This window comes from Palaemon carinicauda, chromosome 27, assembly GCF_036898095.1.
Source record: "Palaemon carinicauda isolate YSFRI2023 chromosome 27, ASM3689809v2, whole genome shotgun sequence".
Lineage (NCBI taxonomy): Eukaryota > Metazoa > Arthropoda > Malacostraca > Decapoda > Palaemonidae > Palaemon > Palaemon carinicauda.
In genome coordinates this window covers 71,662,785-71,684,651 of record NC_090751.1, presented here as the reverse complement: position 1 = coordinate 71,684,651, position 21,867 = coordinate 71,662,785, and the positions used below count along the sequence as shown (strand labels likewise).

At 35.0% G+C, this 21,867-nt stretch overlaps 1 protein-coding gene across 1 annotated transcript; it reads left to right on the top strand.

The window, feature by feature from the left end:
* The first annotated feature begins 1,722 nt into the window (after positions 1-1,722).
* LOC137620958 (protein FAM200C-like) lies at positions 1,723-20,621 on the top strand. Its single transcript, XM_068351399.1, has 3 exons — positions 1,723-2,211; positions 2,404-3,201; positions 20,337-20,621. Exons 1-3 carry the CDS (start codon positions 1,723-1,725, stop codon positions 20,619-20,621), a joined length of 1,572 nt encoding a protein of 523 aa, XP_068207500.1.
* The last annotated feature ends 1,246 nt before the right edge of the window (positions 20,622-21,867 follow it).

Genomic DNA, 21,867 nt, shown 5'->3' with positions numbered 1-21,867 from the left:
AAAGTTTCAACGTTATCATTAATGTCATTTATGGAGAAGTGGAATTATGTACAATTAGTGTACAAATAGTTTAAACTTCCCTTCGTGTCTTAGTAGTATTTTTTCTTTTCTTAGACCTATATTATAGATGCAAATTAAGATTGAGCCTAGTACATTTCCTTTGGGTACCCATCTTCTTTATGATCCATATGATGAGTGAGAGTTTGCTATTCGTGAAAGGTAATTTCTGTCAACCAAGTAATCTTTTTGATACTCATAAGCTTGACTTTCATTACCAATAACGTAAGTCATAGAATAGCAGTTCATGCACAATAGTAACAGAAGCAGCACAAAGATTAAGTAATATCCAGATGTCACATTTATCCTCATCAGGGGCGTCATTTCATTTGTCCTGGGGGTGGAGCAAAGGATAGTTTGAGGGGACCTCCCCTGAAAGAGGGGTCAAGCAAAACTAACAAAATAGGATCAATTTGAAGCCAATTGTAAAGGAAATTTGAAGAATCTTTATTCGTTAAAAATGCTGTACATCAAATTTTGAGATAATAACTACAGTTGAAAAGGTAGTGGAAATTTCTAAGGAAATCAAACTATAAACTATAGTATTGGTCCTAAAATATCTGCAATTTAACATGTTGAATTAAATACAGCTCACTAACTACACAAGAGTTATTCCGGAAAACAAGATAAGTTGAGGTGAACAGGAAGATAATAAGCTTGGGAAAATGTGTAGAGATAAAATGGTAAATATTTATAACAAGATTCCTCTAAATAAATTTCAAAATAAACACATGCTGCATGCATTTCAAATATTATCTACTGCATTATTGATAACTCCTTGGTCTTAATTTTGTCAAATTATTAACCAGTATGTTATAGTTAAGATTTTTAACAAGCCCCATTTTTTTAGGCCATGAGAAGCAAGTCATTCAAGCACTCATTTTTCATGGTAGTTGGAAGATACGTTTTCACTAACCTAAGTACTGTAAACGGTAGTCCATTGCTGGCAGTACATACTAGAAGAGAGATGAGAATTTTAATCGTTCCATGAAATTCTGAGTAGGCACATGCTAATGGTTTGAGTTTATCTTACATTTGAAAAAAAAAAAAATAGGATTTTTATTCCTAGTTAGAAAGTGGCCCTTTTCTACAGAAATTTGGGTATTTGAAGGTTGCCTACTTTCAGTTCTAATTTCATCAGAATAGATGTCACCAGAACGTCAGCCGGGCAAGCCCAACATCCCACTGTGGTGCCCAAACACAGCAGTAGGCTTCCCAGCAAACAGCTTAAACTCACGCTCCCAAGCTGGGATTGATCTGCTATCATGCAAATGCTAGACAAACACATTACCACTGTACTACCCGGTAGGCTAAGAGGATTTCATCTATGTGAATATCCTTATAAAACTACTATGGTAGAAAGTGTCTTATCATTTGAAACGTCATTAGAAGGCAAGTTAGTGCAGTCATCACTACTCTCAGTGGCATATTATGAGTGTCCGGTATGTCAAAATATTTTGTTTTTTTTGAATGGTACCTCAGGAGCAAGACTTGTATTAGCCTCACCCATTCCTTTAGTTCAGTGTTTCTTAACCTGGGGGTCGTGACCCCCTGGGGGGTCGTTTGGGATTTCTTAAGGGGTCACAAAGGGTTCTGGAGAATAATTTATTTTTCATATACATTATACACGTATTTGAAATAGCCAGTAGGGCATTTACCAGTTTGATGAGTACAACACTGGTCACAAGTTGGGTGGTCTGCTGCACATTAACCATAGCCAGTGTTACCAAAATAGCGTTAGATTCCCATTATAGCTCAATCGGATACTCCTCCAAGTCACGTGATATGAAGCCAAGCAAGCTGAAGATCCATTTTGAGTCCTATCACAGCCATTTGGGGGACAAAAACTTGGACTATTTCAAGCAAAAAGAAGCTGCCCTGAAGGCCAGTCGCATCGATTCGACCTGTCACTTTGCTTGTCAGAATAAAGTAGCGTTGGAGGTTTCATACAGAATTGCTCTAAAAATTGCTAAGACCAAGAAACCTCATAATATTGGTGAAGACTTGATTAAGCCTTGCATTCTGGAAGCAACGAAGGTAATTCTTGGAGAACAGCAGGCAAACAAGATAAGGGCTATTTCCCTTTCGAATGATACAGTCAGGAGTCGGATCTCGAACATGAGTGACGATATTATGCTGCAAGTAGTGGCTGCTGTAAGGAGTAGCCCAGTCTATTCATTGTAACTGGACGAGTCAACGGATGTTGCTTCATGTTCCCAACTTATTGTTTATGTTCGTTACCTTAACGTGGAAGTTATGAAAGAGGAGTACCTGTTCTCTGAACCACTGGCCACAACCACTCGTGGAAAAGATATTTTCAAAATCCTTGAAGCCTTTCTCCTTTAGCACGAACTAGGTTGGGACGCACTTGTTGGAGTGTGTACAGATGGAGCTCCTTCTATGGCCGGCTACAAATCGGGCTTCAAAGCCTTCGTGAAGAATGCCGCTCCACATGTCTCTTTCACTCACTGTATGCTTCATCGGTATGCTTTGGCAATGAAGACTCTCCCACCTGGACTTCAAGAAGGGCTTACTGACGTTGTAAAGATTGTGAACCATATACGAGGAAGTGAAACAACTTCAAGGATTTTTAAATTGCTATGTGAAGAAATGGGTGCTGAATTTTCTGTTCTACTATTTCATACAGAGGTACGTTGGCTCTCACGCGGCAAAGTTTTAAATCGCGTGCTACAACTTCGCGAAGAAATAACAATGCTGTTGGAACGTGGTCATACGGCAAAGGAGAATCTTCTTCATGAAAAGATGCAGGATGATTGTTTTGTAACAAAGGTTGCCTACTTGGCCGATTTCTTCTCGGAAGTAAATTCTCTGAATACTTCAATCCAAGGAAACGTTACAATGATGCACACAGCTCGGGACAAAGTGGCAGCGTTCAAGTCTAAGATTCAACTTTACCAGAAAAGAGTTGACATGACTTTCTTCATGGAGATGATGACTCTCTTGGGTTCCATGCCAGATGCTGAATGTAGTTTCCGTGAGGAAATCTCCACTCATCTTTTGGCAGTAAATGACGCCATCGAAAGTTACTTTCCAGGACTAAACGACCGCTGTACTGATGCTTGGATCTATAGACCCTTTTCAGTAAAAGATAGTGCCATCAGTGATACTGATGTTGCTGCTAAGGTAGAATTTTATCAAATTCGTGAGGATTCTCAGCTTAAAGTCGATTTTGCCGAACAAGAGCTTCCAACATTTTGGGCAAAAGTGAAGAACTACTGTCCTATTCTCTCGATGCGTGCATTAACCATGTTGATTCAGTCCCCGTCAACCTACCGGTGCGAGGTTGGATTCTCAGCAATGGTTGCACTGAAAACGAAGGCACGCAATAGGCTTGTCATCGATGCTGACATGAGGTGTTGCCTATCGAACACTGGTCCTCGCTTTGATAGACTTATGGCTGCAAAACAATTTCAACCATCACACTGAGTGAATGAGAAGTAGGTGCTAGGTTTTGTATGGTGTTGAATAGTTCTTTGGAATTGATAATTTTATGGCATTTGTAGAGGCTATGTAAGTGGAATTTTTCAAGGTTTTTGTTCTGTGGTGTTTCCAATAAAATTGTATAAGAGTAAACCATTTTGTATGATGTTGAATAGTTCTTTGGAAATGATAATTTTATGGCATTTGTAGAGGCCATGTAAGTGGAATTTTTCAAGGTTTTTGTTCTGTGGTGTTTCCAATAAAATTGTATAGGAGTAAACCATTTTGTATGATGTTGAATAGTTGTTTGGAATTTATAATTTTATGGTGTTTGTAGAGGCTAGGAAAGTGGAATTTTTCAAGGTTTTTGTTCTGTGGTGTTTCCAATAAAATTGTATAGGAGTAAACCATTTTGTATGATGTTGAATAGTTCTTTGGAATTTATAATTTTATGGCATTTGTAAAGGCTAGGAAAGTGGAATTTTTCAAGGTTTTTGTTCTGTGGTGTTTCCAATAAAATTGTATAGGAGTAAACCATGGTCTTCCTGTAATTTTTTTTACTTGACCCTTTGACAAGGTTCATTATTTCCAAATCTATTATAGGGGGTCATAATAATACTCTGATTAGTCCCAGGGGGTCATGGGATGAAAAAGGTTAAGAACCACTGCTTTAGTTGAATCAGTTAAAAAGTCTTTTAACTTAGATGAGATCTTCTGGATCCTCCTAGGTCTGTCTAATTGATTTGGGCTTTCAAGTTTGTAGTAATCTAATATACGGCGGAAAAAATCTTAATATTGTCAAAGATATTATAGAAACTTTCATCTGTTCTCAATACCTGTACTTCTTTAATAGTCGACTGTATGAAAGGGCAAGCTTCACATAGCAAAAACTTCCTTGCTCCAGCTGGTCTGACAAGCTGTTGGTAACTTTCAAGACTTGCTCTGCATACATGAAGATTCGCTACAAATTTGAAAAACAGTAACAGCTTTTGAGTCCACTTGCTTCAGCTGCAGCCTGTTAATCAGAGCTCTCTTCAATTTTGTGAAGGACTGCTAACAAACTTCCATAACGAAGTTTAACCTTTGCAACTGACCGATAATAACAACACCAACTTGTTATATCAAGTCTTTCTAATGTCAAAACTTGCAGGTCTTTTGCTTTCTGTGCCTCTATGAAAAGTTGGTACTTTGTAGTATTGCTAATTATAAGTGGGCACAGTGTGTTAATAACTAAAAAGAATGAAGAGAGGCCACTGATATTCTTTACAGTTTACTCAGTCATCCAGTACTAAATTAAGTTCGTGATCATGATAATGTATGTGCAGTGCTTAGTGAATTTTACCTCGCATTTGTACCTGAACGCCAGTAAAGCATCTACTCATAACACTTTCCTTATCATATCAATGTCCCCATGATTTGACTAAATCAAAATCATATTCTTCAATCTCCTTTTATATAAAATCAGCTAAACTGGCCGCATCAACCTTTTTCTTGATACGTATCGATGACATGATCCTTCATCATTCTTTTACTAAAGTGCCAACTGTTTTTTTTTTTTTTTCTTTTTTTTTTTCATTTACAAGTCTTTTGTTTCATCAACCATAACAGAAAAAACTGAGCAGATTTTGCGTGTTTAATATGAGTTTAAATAAGTGATATTAAGTCATCCTGATACTGAGGAAAAGTGTAATGCCCATATCGTCTATCTAGCTTTTTCTTTACAGTGAATTAGATTACGCAATTAGCTCAAGAGATTCTAAAAAATTCCCGAATTTAATGCATAATCACCTTACTTATGACGATGAAAAGGCAATGGCCCATGTTTGTCTACATTGTTAGTGATGAAATCTTTCCAACTTTTCAATTAATGGCTTGAGAGTGAGTTGGAGTAAATTCCCGAATTTAATGCATAATCACCTTACTTATGACGATGAAAAGGCAATGGCCCATGTTTGTCTACATTGTTAGTGATGAAATCTTTCCAACTTTTCAATTACTGGCTTGAGAGTGTGTTGGAGTAGCAATGGCACCAAGTGTCAACAAAGCATGGGATTTGGTAGAGATTTGAATTTTCATAAGCTTATATGTGAAAGGTTTTATTCAATTATTAGATGCATAATAAATCATAGAGTAAGCATGAAAATATTGTCTACGATCAATCAAACACTGTCTGACAGGTCATCAATCCATTAGTGAATAAAGTCATCAGATGTCTCAGCTCTTAAAAACTGCATTTTCCTAAATTCTTTAACAAGTAACTATAATATGTTATGTATTATTTCTATTGTTCCGAACTAATCTGAAAATAACTAATCTAAATTAATACCTCATTTCTTCGATACTTTTTCGTAAACAGTGACCTTATAATATATATATATATATATATATATATATATATATATATATATATATATATATATATATATATATATATATATACACATGTATATATATACATATATTTGTATATATATATATATATATATATATATATATATATATATATATATATACATATATATATATATATATATATATATATATATATATATATATATATATATATATATACATATATTTGTATATATATATATATATAGAGAGAGAGAGAGAGAGAGAGAGAGAGAGAGAGAGAGAGAGAGAGAGAGAGAGAGAGAGAGAGAGAGAGAGAGAGAGATTTCCTTATCGCTGAATTGGAAACCCTCTATCATAAAATTTGACTACCTTGTCGTTGAAGGGTCCTCATTACTGCTGCGCTTTTGACAGAATCAAAAGATTTTACAGTCTATAAATGCCATACATAGTGGTTTGTAATACTATGTTAACTTTTTCATTAGCAGGTTAATTACATGGATATGGTCAGTTTAATACCCTCTTCTGAAGCTTCCCTGCTCTTTCGGTTGATTAAAGTCTAGGTGTCTTTTTAATCGGCCTAAATTGATCTCAGTATCTATTTATATATTACGGAGATTAAACTTATTGGGCCGTAATTTTTCGGGTCTTGTGTGTCTCCCTTTTTGTGAATTAATATAATGATGAAGTTCTTCCAAGCTGTAGGTACAGAGCATTCTTGAAAACATTTTGTTTAAAGTTCAGCCGGTTCTACTTCTAAGAAATCTCCTCCATCTATTATTAAATCAAGTCGAATGAAGATTACAAAACAACTATTTTGCGAAGTTATTGAATTAAATATTAGGCCATCTTCTCTCATTGCTTTGTCTCTTGTCATGCCTTTTAATGCTTTCTTCACTTTTGTTGTTACGTTTGGTGCATGCACAGGTTTTTCATTATTTGTATTGGAAAAGTTATCTCTTATATAACTATCATATAGCATTGTGTAGAAATCCTCTGAAATATTTATCACGCCATCTCTACTGTTGATAATACTTCCATGTTCATCCTTTAAAGCAAACATCTGTTGGCGTCCTGTTCCAAGTTTTCTTTTCATCAATTTGATGCTTCTTCCTTTCTTTAGCGTTTCCTATATTTTAGTCTGATTGTGTTCAGGAATGTTTAGGCTTTTTAGTTTGTTTATTGTTTTGGAGAGTTCTCCTTATTCTATTTTATCTCTCCTGTGTTTTACCCTCATTTCCAATATTTTTCTTTATTATGATTATGGTCTTTTCTGATAGTTTTCCTTTTAGTTAAATTACTGTTCATTTCTTCTTTACCTGCATCCATTTCGTTATGTAGCTGGGAGTACATTTTTTCTATTTTCAAACTAAACTCATCAGACTTTTCTTTTATAATAGGAGTGTAAATTTTCTGTCTTAAATTTATTCTCTCTCTCTCTCTCTCTCTCTCTCTCTCTCTCTCTCTCTCTCTCTCTCTCTCTCTCTCTCTCTCTCTCTCTCTCTCTCTCTCTCTCTCTCTCTCTCTTTTCTTAATTTAAGAAAAATTTGCCTCTCTCCATTCTATGCTAGCTTAATTTAACTTATTCATCACTGTTACATCTTTAACTAAATTAACTTTTCCACTGAGAATAAAATATATTTCATTTTTCGTTTCTCCATTTTGGTACCACTCCATGTCCATTTTCTGTGTTCCTCTTCATAAAAGAAGGAGTTCATGATTTTCAGATTGTTTCTTTCAGAAAATTCTACAAGCAGGTTTCCTCTGTCATTCCTTGTGCCAATGTTTTTTCATAGATATCTCCAAATCTTCATAAAAGTTTCATTTTCTTCCTCTGCATGGGATGTTGTTGGTGCATATGTATAAATGATCTCGAATCCTGCAGTTCTATCACTAGTACGTAAACATTCTTCTATGTCACCTGCAAGATTTTTATTTGAGCATATCCTCTGAAGGAAAATATATGGCCCTCTTATAACTCTATATAAGATTCCCCAGTTCTTCTCATTTCACTAAATCCTATTATATCCTTTTTATTTATTTCAGCTCTTCTGGTAACACAACAAGATCTTCCCTAGACAGGGTCCTGGCGTTGTAGGTTGTAAGGTTCATATACAGTATATGTATATCTATATTTATAAAGATATATATATACATATATTTTCTGTCACGCTCAGGGGGAGAGGGAATAGCCTTACCCTGGTGAGAGCGGGTACCTCGAAAGGTACACTCGAAAACCATATTCTCCCACAAATTGCCGAACCAGCGGGCTGTAATTAGGAATGGTGGAGGTGGGAAGGGTTGAATCTGTGTGTGTGCGCATGTGCGTTTGTGTGTATCTATCTAAAGACTTCTACGCCATTTTGATAGTTCGGGTAAACTAGTTTGTAAAGAATCAGCCAGACTCTTCGGTGTATGTTTAGTCAAAGGAAAAAATAGCCGTAACCAGAGATCCTATGTAGTATTATCTGGACAGTCAAAGGAACCCATAACTCTCTAGCGGTAGTATCTCAACGGATGGCTGATGTCCTGGCCAACCTACTACCTACAAATAGATACATAGAGATTAACACTTACTAGAGGTACGTTGCAAAGACCTTACAGAATGACACTTGGGGTTCGTTTGGAACGTGAAGCTCTATGATGTATGAAACATCTACGGAAGAAAATAGAGCTGTAAAATAAACCGACTGGAAGATAATATAAGTTGCATTATAAACAATATTCGTAAATTCAAATAGATTTACTGTCGGTTAACGAGGGCAAGATAGCAACGCCAGTCACTTGTGAAAATAAAATTTATATTTCACAAATGTTTTTTTACGAGAAAAATATTCAAACTTTGACTAGGATAAAATGTGGAGAAAAATGCAAAGTAATTAATCTCTTTCACCATTGATATACTCAACTCCAAGCGAGTATAGAATCAGTCCATGTGAAACCAAGCATATCTAAAATTTATTAAAGAACACAGATAATTTCACAAGTGACCTAAATGCTGGAATTGAGATATTAAAGGGTTAGGAGAAACTTTTATCTCGGAACATAATCGTCTTGCGCTAAAGAAAGGGATAAGAAAACTTGGTGAAGCATTTTGACCAACTGGAAACCGCGATGAAAAACCACTATAAAGTGATAAGTAAATGACTAAAGTCTAGTTTGAAAAATTAATCATCAAAGCAAAGGAGGACATCTCTAATCTACTATTCACACAATGTTTCAAACAATGAGGGATACAAGTTGGAATACTGTAATGTATTATTCTTTTTTACATTGTTTTAGCTCCTGACCTTGATTCGTATTTCCAAAATGCATTCATAAAGATCACTTGCATATGGCAAATACACCAAAAACGACGCATTTGACTGCTAGTAAATATGTTAGATATGGAATTAGATACCACAGTCTGAGAATATCTTCCAGCTTTTATCTTACTAGAAATGATAGATCGATTGATATGAGATTACTCAAGTATTTATGCGACAATCAAATTTCTAATGAGACAGGAGAAATCTTGATTTGATTCTCGTTTTACTTCATTTCTAGTTTTGGTTAAGAGGAGACGACGATATATTCATGACACTCAGGGTAATGAAACTTCTGGCTGGGAAATCTGCCGTATTTACTGCAGAATTAATCATTTTCGATGGGAAATGAAATATATTTTCATTAAGATTAAAATCGCGTAACACCATAAAGCACACAAATCAACGAAATCTGTGTGCATCTACAACTTTAAATGTGCAAGGGAAAAACAGAATACTCATGGCAAGATCCTCAGTATGAACATTCCTAAAAAAAAAAACATACGAATGCAAATACTTATGTGAAACGAAGTGTGCAATGCATTCCTATACAGACTAATCTATAGAAAAAAATATACACGGTATAATAGCGTCAAAATCCCGAAGAACTGTCAATTTTCGGTTCTCTGACAACTGCTTTCACTCTTTTTCACAAGGCGATTCTATGACAACTATTTTAGTTATACCCAGTTTTTTTTTTTTCATTCTCCTATTCTTTTCTTTTTCAAGTTTTTTTAGCCTGTGTTAGTTATTTCAATGTTCGCAATAAATGTTTGGTAAAGTGAAGAATTTCATGATATATCTTTTAGCAACGCAGTTCATGAAGTGAACTTACTTTTTACTACGTCGTTTCATTGTAATGAGGATAAAAGAAGGGTCAAATAATGATACACAAGAGACTTAATGTTTATCATTGCTGTGGATGATGCAATTTCATAAACTCTTTTAGTTTCTCAACCTAATCTTGGACTGATATAACAAGTTTGAAATTAATCCCTGAGAAATTATTGCTATTGCAAACGGAGTTATGGCCGTGTAAAGGAAAGGAGGTGCAGCTATTGAGAAATGTCTCGTTCGAAATGTTTTCTTATATTTCGTGAAGAGATATTCTAGGTAGGAAAAATAGCATGCCAAATTGTATCACATTCCCAATTCTAAAATTTCTACTAATACAGTAATATGATGACTAAACTTCTGTAGACTCGCTTTGATCGAAATTACGACCAATTATCCGACAATTAATATCATAGAATTATTGAATACACAATGAACGACAGTTGTTTTGTGCGTATACTAAGAAAAAAACTTTCTTTTTAACTAACTTTTAAAATCGATAAATTTTACCTTTCGTTCCCTGCTCATCTTACGATTGGCCGTCTTTTTTTGGAACACAAGCAATCCATCTTTTTCGTTTGACTCTCATCAAGCATTTCGATAACAATACATACATTTATATCTGAAATCATAATCTCTCAATACTAACATTATAAAATATCTAGAAAAAAACTGAAGGATCACGTATGTGATTTATATTTTTTTCACCTGCGCAAGGCTTATCAGGTAACTTGGACTCCTGGTAGGTAAATCCTGCCGTGGGCCGTATCTCTGGAAGTGATTATTTTCTGGTGGTGAATAAGAACGTAAAAATTCGTTATTCATTTATGATTCTGATAAGCGGCATTAGCTTTTCTCTGCGATATGAGGCGTTTGATGAGAGAGAGAGAGAGAGAGAGAGAGAGAGAGAGAGAGAGAGAGAGAGAGAGAGAGAGAGAGAGAGAGAGAGAGAGAGATTGATTCGATAATGTAAGGGTTAGGAAGGGTTCTAAGGTCACTATGTTAAAAGTTGCTTGGGGCTTTACAAGGATCTATTGTTAGCTTTTTGTGCTTTTTATCCTAATAATAATTTTTAGATTCACTTTATTTCATACCACTGTTCTTGGCAAGGTTTATGGTCTTACAAATCTTTCTTACAGAGTTGATGATAACAGTATTATTATTATTATTATTATTATTATTATTATTATTATTATCATTATTATTATTATTATTAGCAGTAGTAGTAGTAGTAGTAGTAGTAGTAGTAGGAAATATATTAGAGATTGCATAGAAACGATTAAAAAGACTCATAACATTTCTTTTTAGATAGCATGTAAAGTTTAGAGCAGGGAAAATGAAGGAAGTTGGATAGCCAAGAGTGAAGACTTAAAGGAACTGATGAAAAGTGCAAGGCAGAGAAGAAGTGAGGCGGAGGGAGAAAATAAATTCAAAAAGTGATACCCCTTCCAGTTAGGGAGTAACAGCTTTGTATATTAGTTGTAAAACTAATCACGACGATGATCGTAATACTGATAAGAGTAATGACAGTTCTAGTATTAATAATAACGACAGTAATGTTAATAGTAACAAGAAATCCTTACCTAATTCTTTATTATATTGCAAAACAGTAACCCATATCTTTACCGCGTTAAAGAATTACCTTCGTTAAAACGTTTAACATAAAATGATCGGTAACCCTTTAATCAGTACAGGTCTATTTTATTTTGTTATCTTTTAAGAGAACTTTTCTTGTTATGAGTAATTTACAATAACATTCTCTGTAAAAAATCAAATTTCAAAAAAGAAATTAGATTTTCTTTTTCTATCCGAGTGCAATATTTGCACATGGAATTTTAGATTAACTATGACAAAGGTCAATTTTCATATCTTGAATTACATGAACCTCATAATATTATGAGTATTTTACAGCGCATATAAAGTCTGGGGATTAATATTTCTTACGAAAACAGTTTGTTTTTATTAGAGAGAATATGGTAAAGTTCTTTCTCAAAGCTTCATGTATGTAAATCCAATTTAACAATGAATTAGAAGTCAAGTTTTTTTTTTTTTTTTATGAATTATACGTCTACTGAGCTCCTTGAATCTTATATTGTGGCCATAAGACTCTTTTCATAATTTTGTTCTTTTGGAACACAAATATTGTAGTTCTAAATTGGTTTAAAGATGGTCGTTATTATGTAATTATTATTTCCCTTTTACAAGAATACGTAACTTGAAATTTTGCTTTCAAAACCAATTGGAATATTTCGATAAATTGTGTTTTAGACCTGGAAGTTATCATGTATCTTTCAGACATTTGAATGCAGCCAGTCGTCAATACCCGCAATGAACCGGTTAATTTTCATGGTTGCTTGTCCATTTCAGAACACCAGTTATGTAACTACGGAATGACCTTAAAGTCACAGAACAAAATGCTATTTACTCTCGAAAACAGGCCTTGTTGTATAAGAATACTACCTGTGATGAAAGAACAATCTAGAATAACTATAGAAAATAATGTTCATCACTGCTGGTAAACTCATCTAACCCAGAATATGAAAATACTCGTATATGTCCTGAACACCAAGACTGATTCCGGATGGGAACTGATATATATAGCCCAAAGCTATTTGGTTTATTTCTCAAAGTGATTTGATGGTTAAAACAAACAAATACTGATAGCTAAATTGTACTTCAATTCTAAGACCTTTAGCAATTCAGAAAAGTAAAGTAAATAACCCACATCCATTATTATTATTTTTTTTTTTTTTTTTTTTTTTTTTTTTTTTTTTTTTTTTAAATTCCGAAACTAGTTCTTTCTTTAGCCAACCAGGAAAGGGTCAAATGCTACTCAGTTATTGATAGGACATTATAATCTTATAATGCCATCTATACTCCACAATCTCCTATTTTTGTTCATGTCTGATATATTTGTTTTCTCTATGAAAAATATAAACATAACGGAAGAGGTGATGGCATATCTTTATAATCACAAGTGCCATTGCATGACAATGCTATAGAAATCATGGCTGTTGGCTATGAATCTAATGCTGGTATTACATTTGTAGCTGCAAGCCCTGAGTTTCATCACAGCCGATATTTATAAGGTCTCCACTCTGTACTGCAAAGCAATGTGAATCTTTAGTTGTAAAAAAAGAAATTGCATCCTGGCATAATAGAAACTACCATATTGTTTTGTGATTTTCAAACATACCACATTTTTGGGGAGGTTTCATTGAGAAGGATCCACTGGTACTGGAAATCAGATAATGGATATTTGGTTTTCTAGTCGTTGTGAAAGAAAAATTCTATATACCTTCACGCAGCGGTGAAAAGAAGTAGGTATAAAGACTCCACTAGAGACATGATAATATTAACTTGTCATATACAGTATACAGTATACAGTATACATCCCTTTCTAAACATAAAGAAGGAAATAAATGGAGCTTTATAAACCTAGTGGGAGAGTCTACAAAGTAGTAACCAGGAAATGCTGAATTTGTCAAAGCCGTTCTCCAATGGCCTTCCAGTAATATGTCAAGGGGAATAAACCCAAACCGGATAAGATTCAGTAGGCTTACATCTGAAGTAGATCCACATATCTATTAATCACTATTCAGTTAGATAGATAGATAAATAGATAAACAGACACCTTGACAGAATAATATATAATACAGCGCAGTTTAAGCAGTGGCTGTTTGGTACCCTTGACTGTGAGGCACTTCCTGGTTGACAGATTTAGTCATAGCAATTTGAGAGTACTTTTCTCTTCTGAACGTCCGAACAGGAAAGTAATTATATTATATCCGGAGTTTTGCCGGCTGTTAAGATGTCAAAGTATTTATGAATCATATATAAATTGGATGACTGCTCTGTGAAAAAAAAAAAAAAGCTCTTTTTTTTCTGAAAATCATGATAGGAGATATAGATATTTCTAGTAAGCGTCGATTATTATAGTTACTGTTACCACTGTACACGGAGATTATATAATGTGTACGGCTAAATACTAAATATAGAACTTCGTGAACGTATCCGAAACAGGGCAATGATCCGAGATTATCTCTCAGGATATAAATGTGTCCCTTTTCTTGTATAAAAAGCTGCCTCTCCACGATGCACGGGGATCGTCGAATGGTAAATACTTATGGATGGGTTTCTCTCTTGCAGTCGAACTCAAAGATCTTCGTTCCTCTCTCGAAAGGGATATGAAATAGGCCTGATTAAGCTGAAGAAGCAATCTAAAGACAGCTGCTTATATAATGTGTGTATATATATACATACATATATATATATATATATATATATATATATATATATATATATATATATATATATATATATATATATATATATATATATATACGTATAAATATATATATATATATATATATATATATATATATATATATATATATATATATATATATATATATATATATATATATATACATATATATATATATATATATATATATATATATATATATATATATATATATATATATATATATATATATATATATATATACGTATATATATATATATATATATATATATATATATATATATATACGTATATATATATATATATATATATATATATATATATATATATATATATATATATATATATATATATAAACAGGTTTTGAAAGCTATTAAATCAAGTTTATCAGTATCGCTTTTGCTGGTAACTGTTAACTGAAAATTAATTGCTAAGAATGATAAAGGCAAAATACGTCCATGTCATTTGATGTTGTCTGTTAAACTTGTAAATGAGGATGTGTGGTGGACTATGCATGTGAATACATATAAATGTTAATTTTCGTTTAGGAAATCAGCTGATCGTGTTACGAAAAGCTCCATTGTATTTAATATAGTATAACAAGCAACGTTATCTTGGAAATTTTTATTTTTATTTCATTACTTATATGTTTGCCCTTTGCTTTGCTTACTCTTCCATTACTCTCAATAGTGTGCTTTTTATTTCTACCTTTTATTGAAAACGGAATATTTTGTATCATTAATACTACTGCCTATATCGCTCATGCTTAAGTGGCATCTTGTCTTTCCTCTTCTGTTACTACCACCAAACACCTAATTTAGCATTTGAACCTCAGGCGTGCAAAACAGACAAGCGAGTGTGTCTTTGCTTGTTTTGTGGCTTCCTTAGCTAGATCATAAAGAAGGGTTTTCCCCTTTACCTTCAATGACTGAGAAGGACGTAAAGTTTACTTTTAACCATCCTAAAGGCCTCACATAGTTTTAAATGGCTCCCCCTCTCGATTTTATCACGCTTTCATATCTTAAATAAAGTCATCCAAGAAATAGGGTTAAAGCCGCGTTTCATTGAGAACTTTACTCATTCTCCACTCCCCTCCTTCATAATCACACATGAATTTAAACGAAAATTTCTAACTTATTTAAAAGTTTGTACATAAAGAATTTGTCCAATATTTTGTGGGGAGGGAGTCCATATCTGACAGTTTTCTTTTCACACGAGAACTTTATTTTGAAAACAGCGTCCACTGGTGATAATCGTTGAGTAATTACTGTCTTTCCGTAATTAGGTATGATTTGTACTTATTAATCCTACAGGTTTCTCACGTAAACACTTAATCAGCTGACTTTGTTGTTCGTGACTGTGATATTCCTTTGCACCAGAACAGAATGTTACTTAGCTACGGTCAACTTTAATTAAAAGCTGTCGTTATGATCTATTGCCCGATAAGCGAACTTTCTCTGGTGCTTTTACGCACGCGATATTATAGCATTTATCAAAAAGATTTAATTTAACTTAAGTACACCTCTTGCTTCGGTAAAGAGTGCTCACAAGCAATTGCACATCAACTCAAAAGTAGTTGAGGGTGTTCAATCTCAAATCACATTAATTTCATACTTTAACAGTGTCAAAACAATTACGTAAAACTTTATCCGTACAGTTTATGTATACTTATTTCCTAATCATATATTTTGGACAAGTAAAATAATATACTACCAAAGTTTGCATCAGATTGGGGATTTAATATTTATTATGGAATAAAGAAACCGGTGTTCTCGGGGTTTTGTATGCTCTAATGTCTATAACAGGGAATTTGGATCAAATGGCCTTTTGTAACTGTATTTAGAATTTTAGGCAGTGGCTGAAATGGACCGTGGCACACATTTTCCAATTTGGGAACATTAGGTATAGCCTGACATTGGGAGTAGGAAAATTAAATATTTCAACATAATAACTTATAAATTTACTGCCTCTCTCAAAGTACAGACTTCATGAACTTATTACATTGATTATATATATATATATATATATATATATATATATATATATATATATATATATATATATATATATATATATATATATATACATATATATATATACATATATATATATATATATATATATATATATATATATGTATATATATATATATATATATATATATATATATATATATATATATATATATATATATATATATAATGTTTTTCCTTTAACTAAAATTATGAGATGACCAAATTGATAATCTTCTCTCTTTAATGGCTACCAGATTATCTCACTTCTAAAAAAAAATTGGCCTCTGGGTTCATAGTGAGTCTTTTAATTCTGATAGTTTCCATGACATTTCATTAAAACAAAGGCAGTTTTGTAAGCTCCATAAATTGTCTTTCTTGATAGTTTTAGAAACCTTACAAAGGCTTTTGTAGACACTGAGGCATTCGCTGTTGAGGTTGGCTTCCATCAGGGATCTACTCCGAGTTCATTTTGGTTCCTTGCCGTTATACGTTTGACATCAGAATTAAGAAATAACGAAACATTATGTGAAGGGATGCTTGTTGAGGATTTAGTAATTTTAGCAGATACAAAAGAACTGTAAGAAATATTTTTAGCATGAAAAGAAGAACTAGAAAGGAAAGGATTGAAGGTGAACATTGGAAAGACAGAGCTAATGATTAATAATAGACAGGGCCATGGGGAAGTATTCATTCATATGGAATATGGTACTGTGCTAAAAAAAGAACAATAATGACATAGTAGGGATTCTGAGAAGTAACTTGAGTTGTTTCATATAAGAAATTAATGCTGAGGTTCCAAATTAAGATTTATTTGATAGTCAGTTATCAGGACCATACTATTATATGGGACAAAAAATTGAGAACTTTTGAGGAAAGGGGAGGGATTGTTTAAATGACTGGAGATGAGGATGGTGAGATGGATTGCTAGAATATCATTACTCGAAAGGAGGGAGAATGTGTGGTTTATGAAATATAAAAGGGAAGGGTATGGATGCTCGCCTGAGATAATAAGTCCATTAAAAAAGATGGGAGGAGGTAGAACCAATCAAGAGAGCTAAAAACATAAGTTATGAGGAAGAAGAGTTTAGTGCTTCAGCGGATCAGATATATGGATGTTAGGAAGAAGGATATGGGAGAGGTGGGCCCTGTGGAAGACAATATATGGAATAGAAATAGATGGAGAAAGTTGACTCAAGATATCAACTCTGATTTACTGTAGGGCTGATAAGATTGATAGAAGGACATAAATACTCATACATATCACGTAGAATAGTGTTTCCCGTATATGTTTTGTACTAACACAGAAGAGAGGTGTCAATGACATTATACTTAGATATGAACACTCGATAGGTACACATGCAGCACTAAATTCCATCCATGGCAAAATAAGTTTTCCCTTTTGCGTGCAATACAAATTAAAATATTTATTAAGAGCTGAAACTTAATTTTCCAATTCACTTGTAAGTTATATAAGGGATTTACAGTGTCATCTATATTAGTATGCAAATTACCTTTCTATATAAGTACAGCCTAATAGAGGCGGGCACGAAGCAGGCCCATTCAATACACAAACATCCAAATTCTAGAGCAAATATCCTCCTTTGCTAAACTGAACTATATTTAACTGTACTATATTTCCCTCCTTAACAGTGGAGATCACAAAAGAAGAAATTAGAGGAGGGTATATATAACTATAGCTTGGAGCATAGCGTTAATCTGGGATTTTATTTTATTTATTAATAGAAAGAATAGAAACGGGGGAAGTAGGTAAAATTAACATAGAGGGCTTAGCAATAATAATATGCGTAATCTATATAGGCGAGAAAGAGGGGTGATGAAAGTATTTAGAACAATTTAAATCAAATAAACAATCTAATCAAATTCACGTTGGAAGAAGAAAAAGAAGGAAAATATATTTTGGATGTATTATTTGATAAAAAAGGGTAGTACCCCTAGTTATAACATATATAGAAAAAATATATTTTTTCATATATATATATTTTTCGAGCCACGCAAAAAGATATAAAAAAGTGAATAATGATGAGGCTAAATAAACACTAGATTTTATAGAATTTGTTCTCGATGGACGAGGAACTAGATAACCTAAAAGTCAATTTCGATAAGTTAGGGTATTCGAGATTCATATAAGCAAAGTCTAGAGTGTGGGATTTATAAGGTCTATACCGCACGTTGTTTCATAACGCTCGTACACTGGAAAGGTATTGTTTTTTGTTTCATCGCTCGCTTTTGCCCACTCTAGTAATAGACCAATCTTTGTAAGCTTGCTAGCTCATGTTTTGGTTTGTTTAAATTTTTGTGACGTTCTTGCTCGCAAGTACTTATATTTAAGCTCATTGTCTGTTCAAAGTATAGTTGCATTCCTCTTGCCTCTCTGTTATAACCTAGCAGCCCACTCGCACAATTAGTGACCGCCGGAAGATCAACTCCCTCCTGCCTTCCCCTTCACAGTTTTCCAATGCCACCCTCCGACCCAGATGCTTCTGTCAACACCACATTGATAAAACTACCGCCTTTTGCCAGTACAGAAGCATTCGCCTTTTTTCAGGCTCAAGCAGCAAAGCAGACTATGTTCTTCCGGCGATACCCGAGGACACTTGCCCGGAAATCTCAGATTGAATTTGAAACCAAGGGGACTGTTACGATCCTAATATTGTTACAGGTTCTTTTAATATTTAAATTAAAATCTTACGACAACAACCAAATAAAACATGGGAAATGAATATAAAAAGAAAACTCGCAAAAAACACAACACGTTTATTCACAAACTTACAAAGAAAATAAATTTTACTAATTAGGTTACCTTAACTGACCAATCAAATCAATCAAAACATTAATAGAAAAGAGGAACAGTCAGTAAGGCAGAAATACTCAAAGAATAGTTTTCTGCAGCTGCTGAGAGATACGTGTACGGAGGCTTCAGGCTTGAGAACGTAGCCGAAGGCCGGCTGATGTTCAGGTGAAACTGGTGCAATGTCTGGATTCGAAGACGTTACAGAAAGGGTGCCCTCAAGATGGAATATCAGAAGTCTTCTCCAAGAATTCGATGATAGTATTGAACTAAGGCCAGGCTGCGGGCAGTGTTAGCTACTTCTCGTCACAAGCAGGGAGGTCTGGCAGTTTCAATTTGTCTCTTCTCAGCTATAACAGGATTTTGGAGGTAGGCATTTGTCGTTCGAAGGGAAGGTTGGAAACTGACTCTATCAGACTCTGGTCTTCTCTCTTTTCTTATGTCTTGTTCTATCTCTTCTGGACAATCTCTTCTTGAAGTTTATGTACCCATGAATGAACATAGCTAATTACATTGGAGAGTAGTCATTCTCATATAAGGTGCTTTTTTGACAATTCTGCATCTCGATTAGCTTCCTCAAAAATGCCCACTTCGATCACGCCATGAAAGCCTCTAGAACAAATATCTGATGCAATCTGGACCTCGTGTCAAGTCATAACAAAAGCACAGCGCATGTCCACCTGTAATGATATTTTTTCATAAACATAGATATCCCTTATACATGATTCCTCAAAAATGCTGACTCCACTGATTAAAGTGATGACATCTTTGTCAAAACAAGACAGTTTCCTTATTGCTGCAGGCGCTCTTTGTCGAGGCTCGGTTTGTTTCCAAAATGCTGACGACAGTGAAGTAATAACAGCTTTGACCAAAGATTATGGTAATCGAATCTCGTCTCGCTGCTCACACTTTGGGAATAGATATAAGTTTTTATTTTGATTACATATTCCTCTAATAGTATTGTATCTACCCATAACAGGGGCACCCCAATAGCGTACTAAGCCCTCAAAATATACCTCCTGGAGCAGTATTCATTATCACCAGCCACCTATATAACCAAGCATTTTCAGCTCTCTAGATAGCCATTGGGGGGCCTAAAGGCTTCGTTCGCCCTCAAGGAAATGACCAGTATCGCTTGCCTACAATCTGCCACAGATGGCTCTCCTCAGGAGGTGAACCTACTTCGTGCCCTTAGGGTACGCCTACATAACCCTGTATGCTCTACCAACCTTTATGTCGATATTTTGCCCATAAAGGACCCAATGACCAAAGTCAACGCCTGTATGAGCAGCCAGTTCACCACCTTCAAGACATCCATCAATGCCTCCACACCTGACGAAGAGGACAACTGTTCAACATCGACCGAAGCTGATACGAATAAAGTAGGACACAGCAGCCCACCACAATCATATAACACCACTCTCTCATGTCACAACAAACGACCTCTACAACCACTTACTGATGCCCACCGGCCACAGTTATGCTACTACTACTCTCGATTCGGAACTGCTGCAAAGAAATGTGCAAACGGTTATCAGTGACCAAGAAACTTGTTAGTAGGCCATCACTTATGTCGGTGGCCTCCCCTATCACTAATATTTTCTTTTTATATGATATAGGTAGGTGCATGCAGTTTTTGGTGAGACACTGGTGCTTGTTGTTGTCTTCTATCAAGGCCACTCTCCAGGACACGATGCAGTCATTCTAAGCCTGCTGACGTCCACTTGGTAGCTGCCAACGGATCTGCGATCCCCACCCACGGGAACAAGACCCTCACATGATCTTTTCGGATCACCCAATATCATTGGAAGTTTCTCATTGCCGACGTCACATTGCCAATCCTCAGTGCGGATTTCCTTTCCCATTTCCACCTCCTGGTTGATGTTGCTCACAGAAATTTAGTCACCGCAGACCCGTTCTCATCAACACCTATTTAACCCACTCCCTCCGACCATGATTTCGACATCAGCACAACCAGAGATGCTCATATCCACCTCCTCACGTCGTACACGGAAGTCTTCTGTTCAGAACTTCCCCAAATGACCAAGGTTCTCACCATGCACGGTATTTATCACCATATCAAGAGGACGCGGCCCAAATGTTTGCCAGATTTAGGCATTGGCAACGGATCATTTGACAGCTATTAAACAAAAGTTTGCCTTTACCAAAAGGCCTTAAGCCTATGGCCGTCTCCCTTACATATCGTTCTGAAGAAAGATATCTCCCTGCACCTTTGCGGGGATTACAGGCATCTGAATATACAGACAAAACTGGTTCACTACCACCTCCCAAACATCACCGACGATGCCTTCTATTTACACAAAGCGAAAGTTTTCTTCACGCTCGCCCTCTTGAATGGGTATTATCAGGTGCCCATGAACCCAGAAGGCATATCTAAGATTGCCATCACCAACCCCTTTGGTACATACACTCACAGTTACCCCTTTTTTGGCCTTCTTAATGCTGGGGTTACTATTTAATGCATCATGGATGGCATCTTAAGGTAACTCTCCTTCTGTGTATGTTACATGGATGACATACTTTTGTTCTCTTCCTCCAAAGAGGAACACCTCCATCACCTATCAATCTTCTCGACACCCTACAATAGAATGGCCTGGTAATACGGTACGACACGTGTCCTTTGGTGCTAACGAAGTATTATTCATAGGGCACCACATCACTCCTGAAGGCCTCCACCCCCTCCCTGAGATGGTATCAACCATTCAGAACTTCTCCACGCCCTCGACCATCAAAGCACTGGGGTCATTTCAAAAAGTGGCCTTCAGC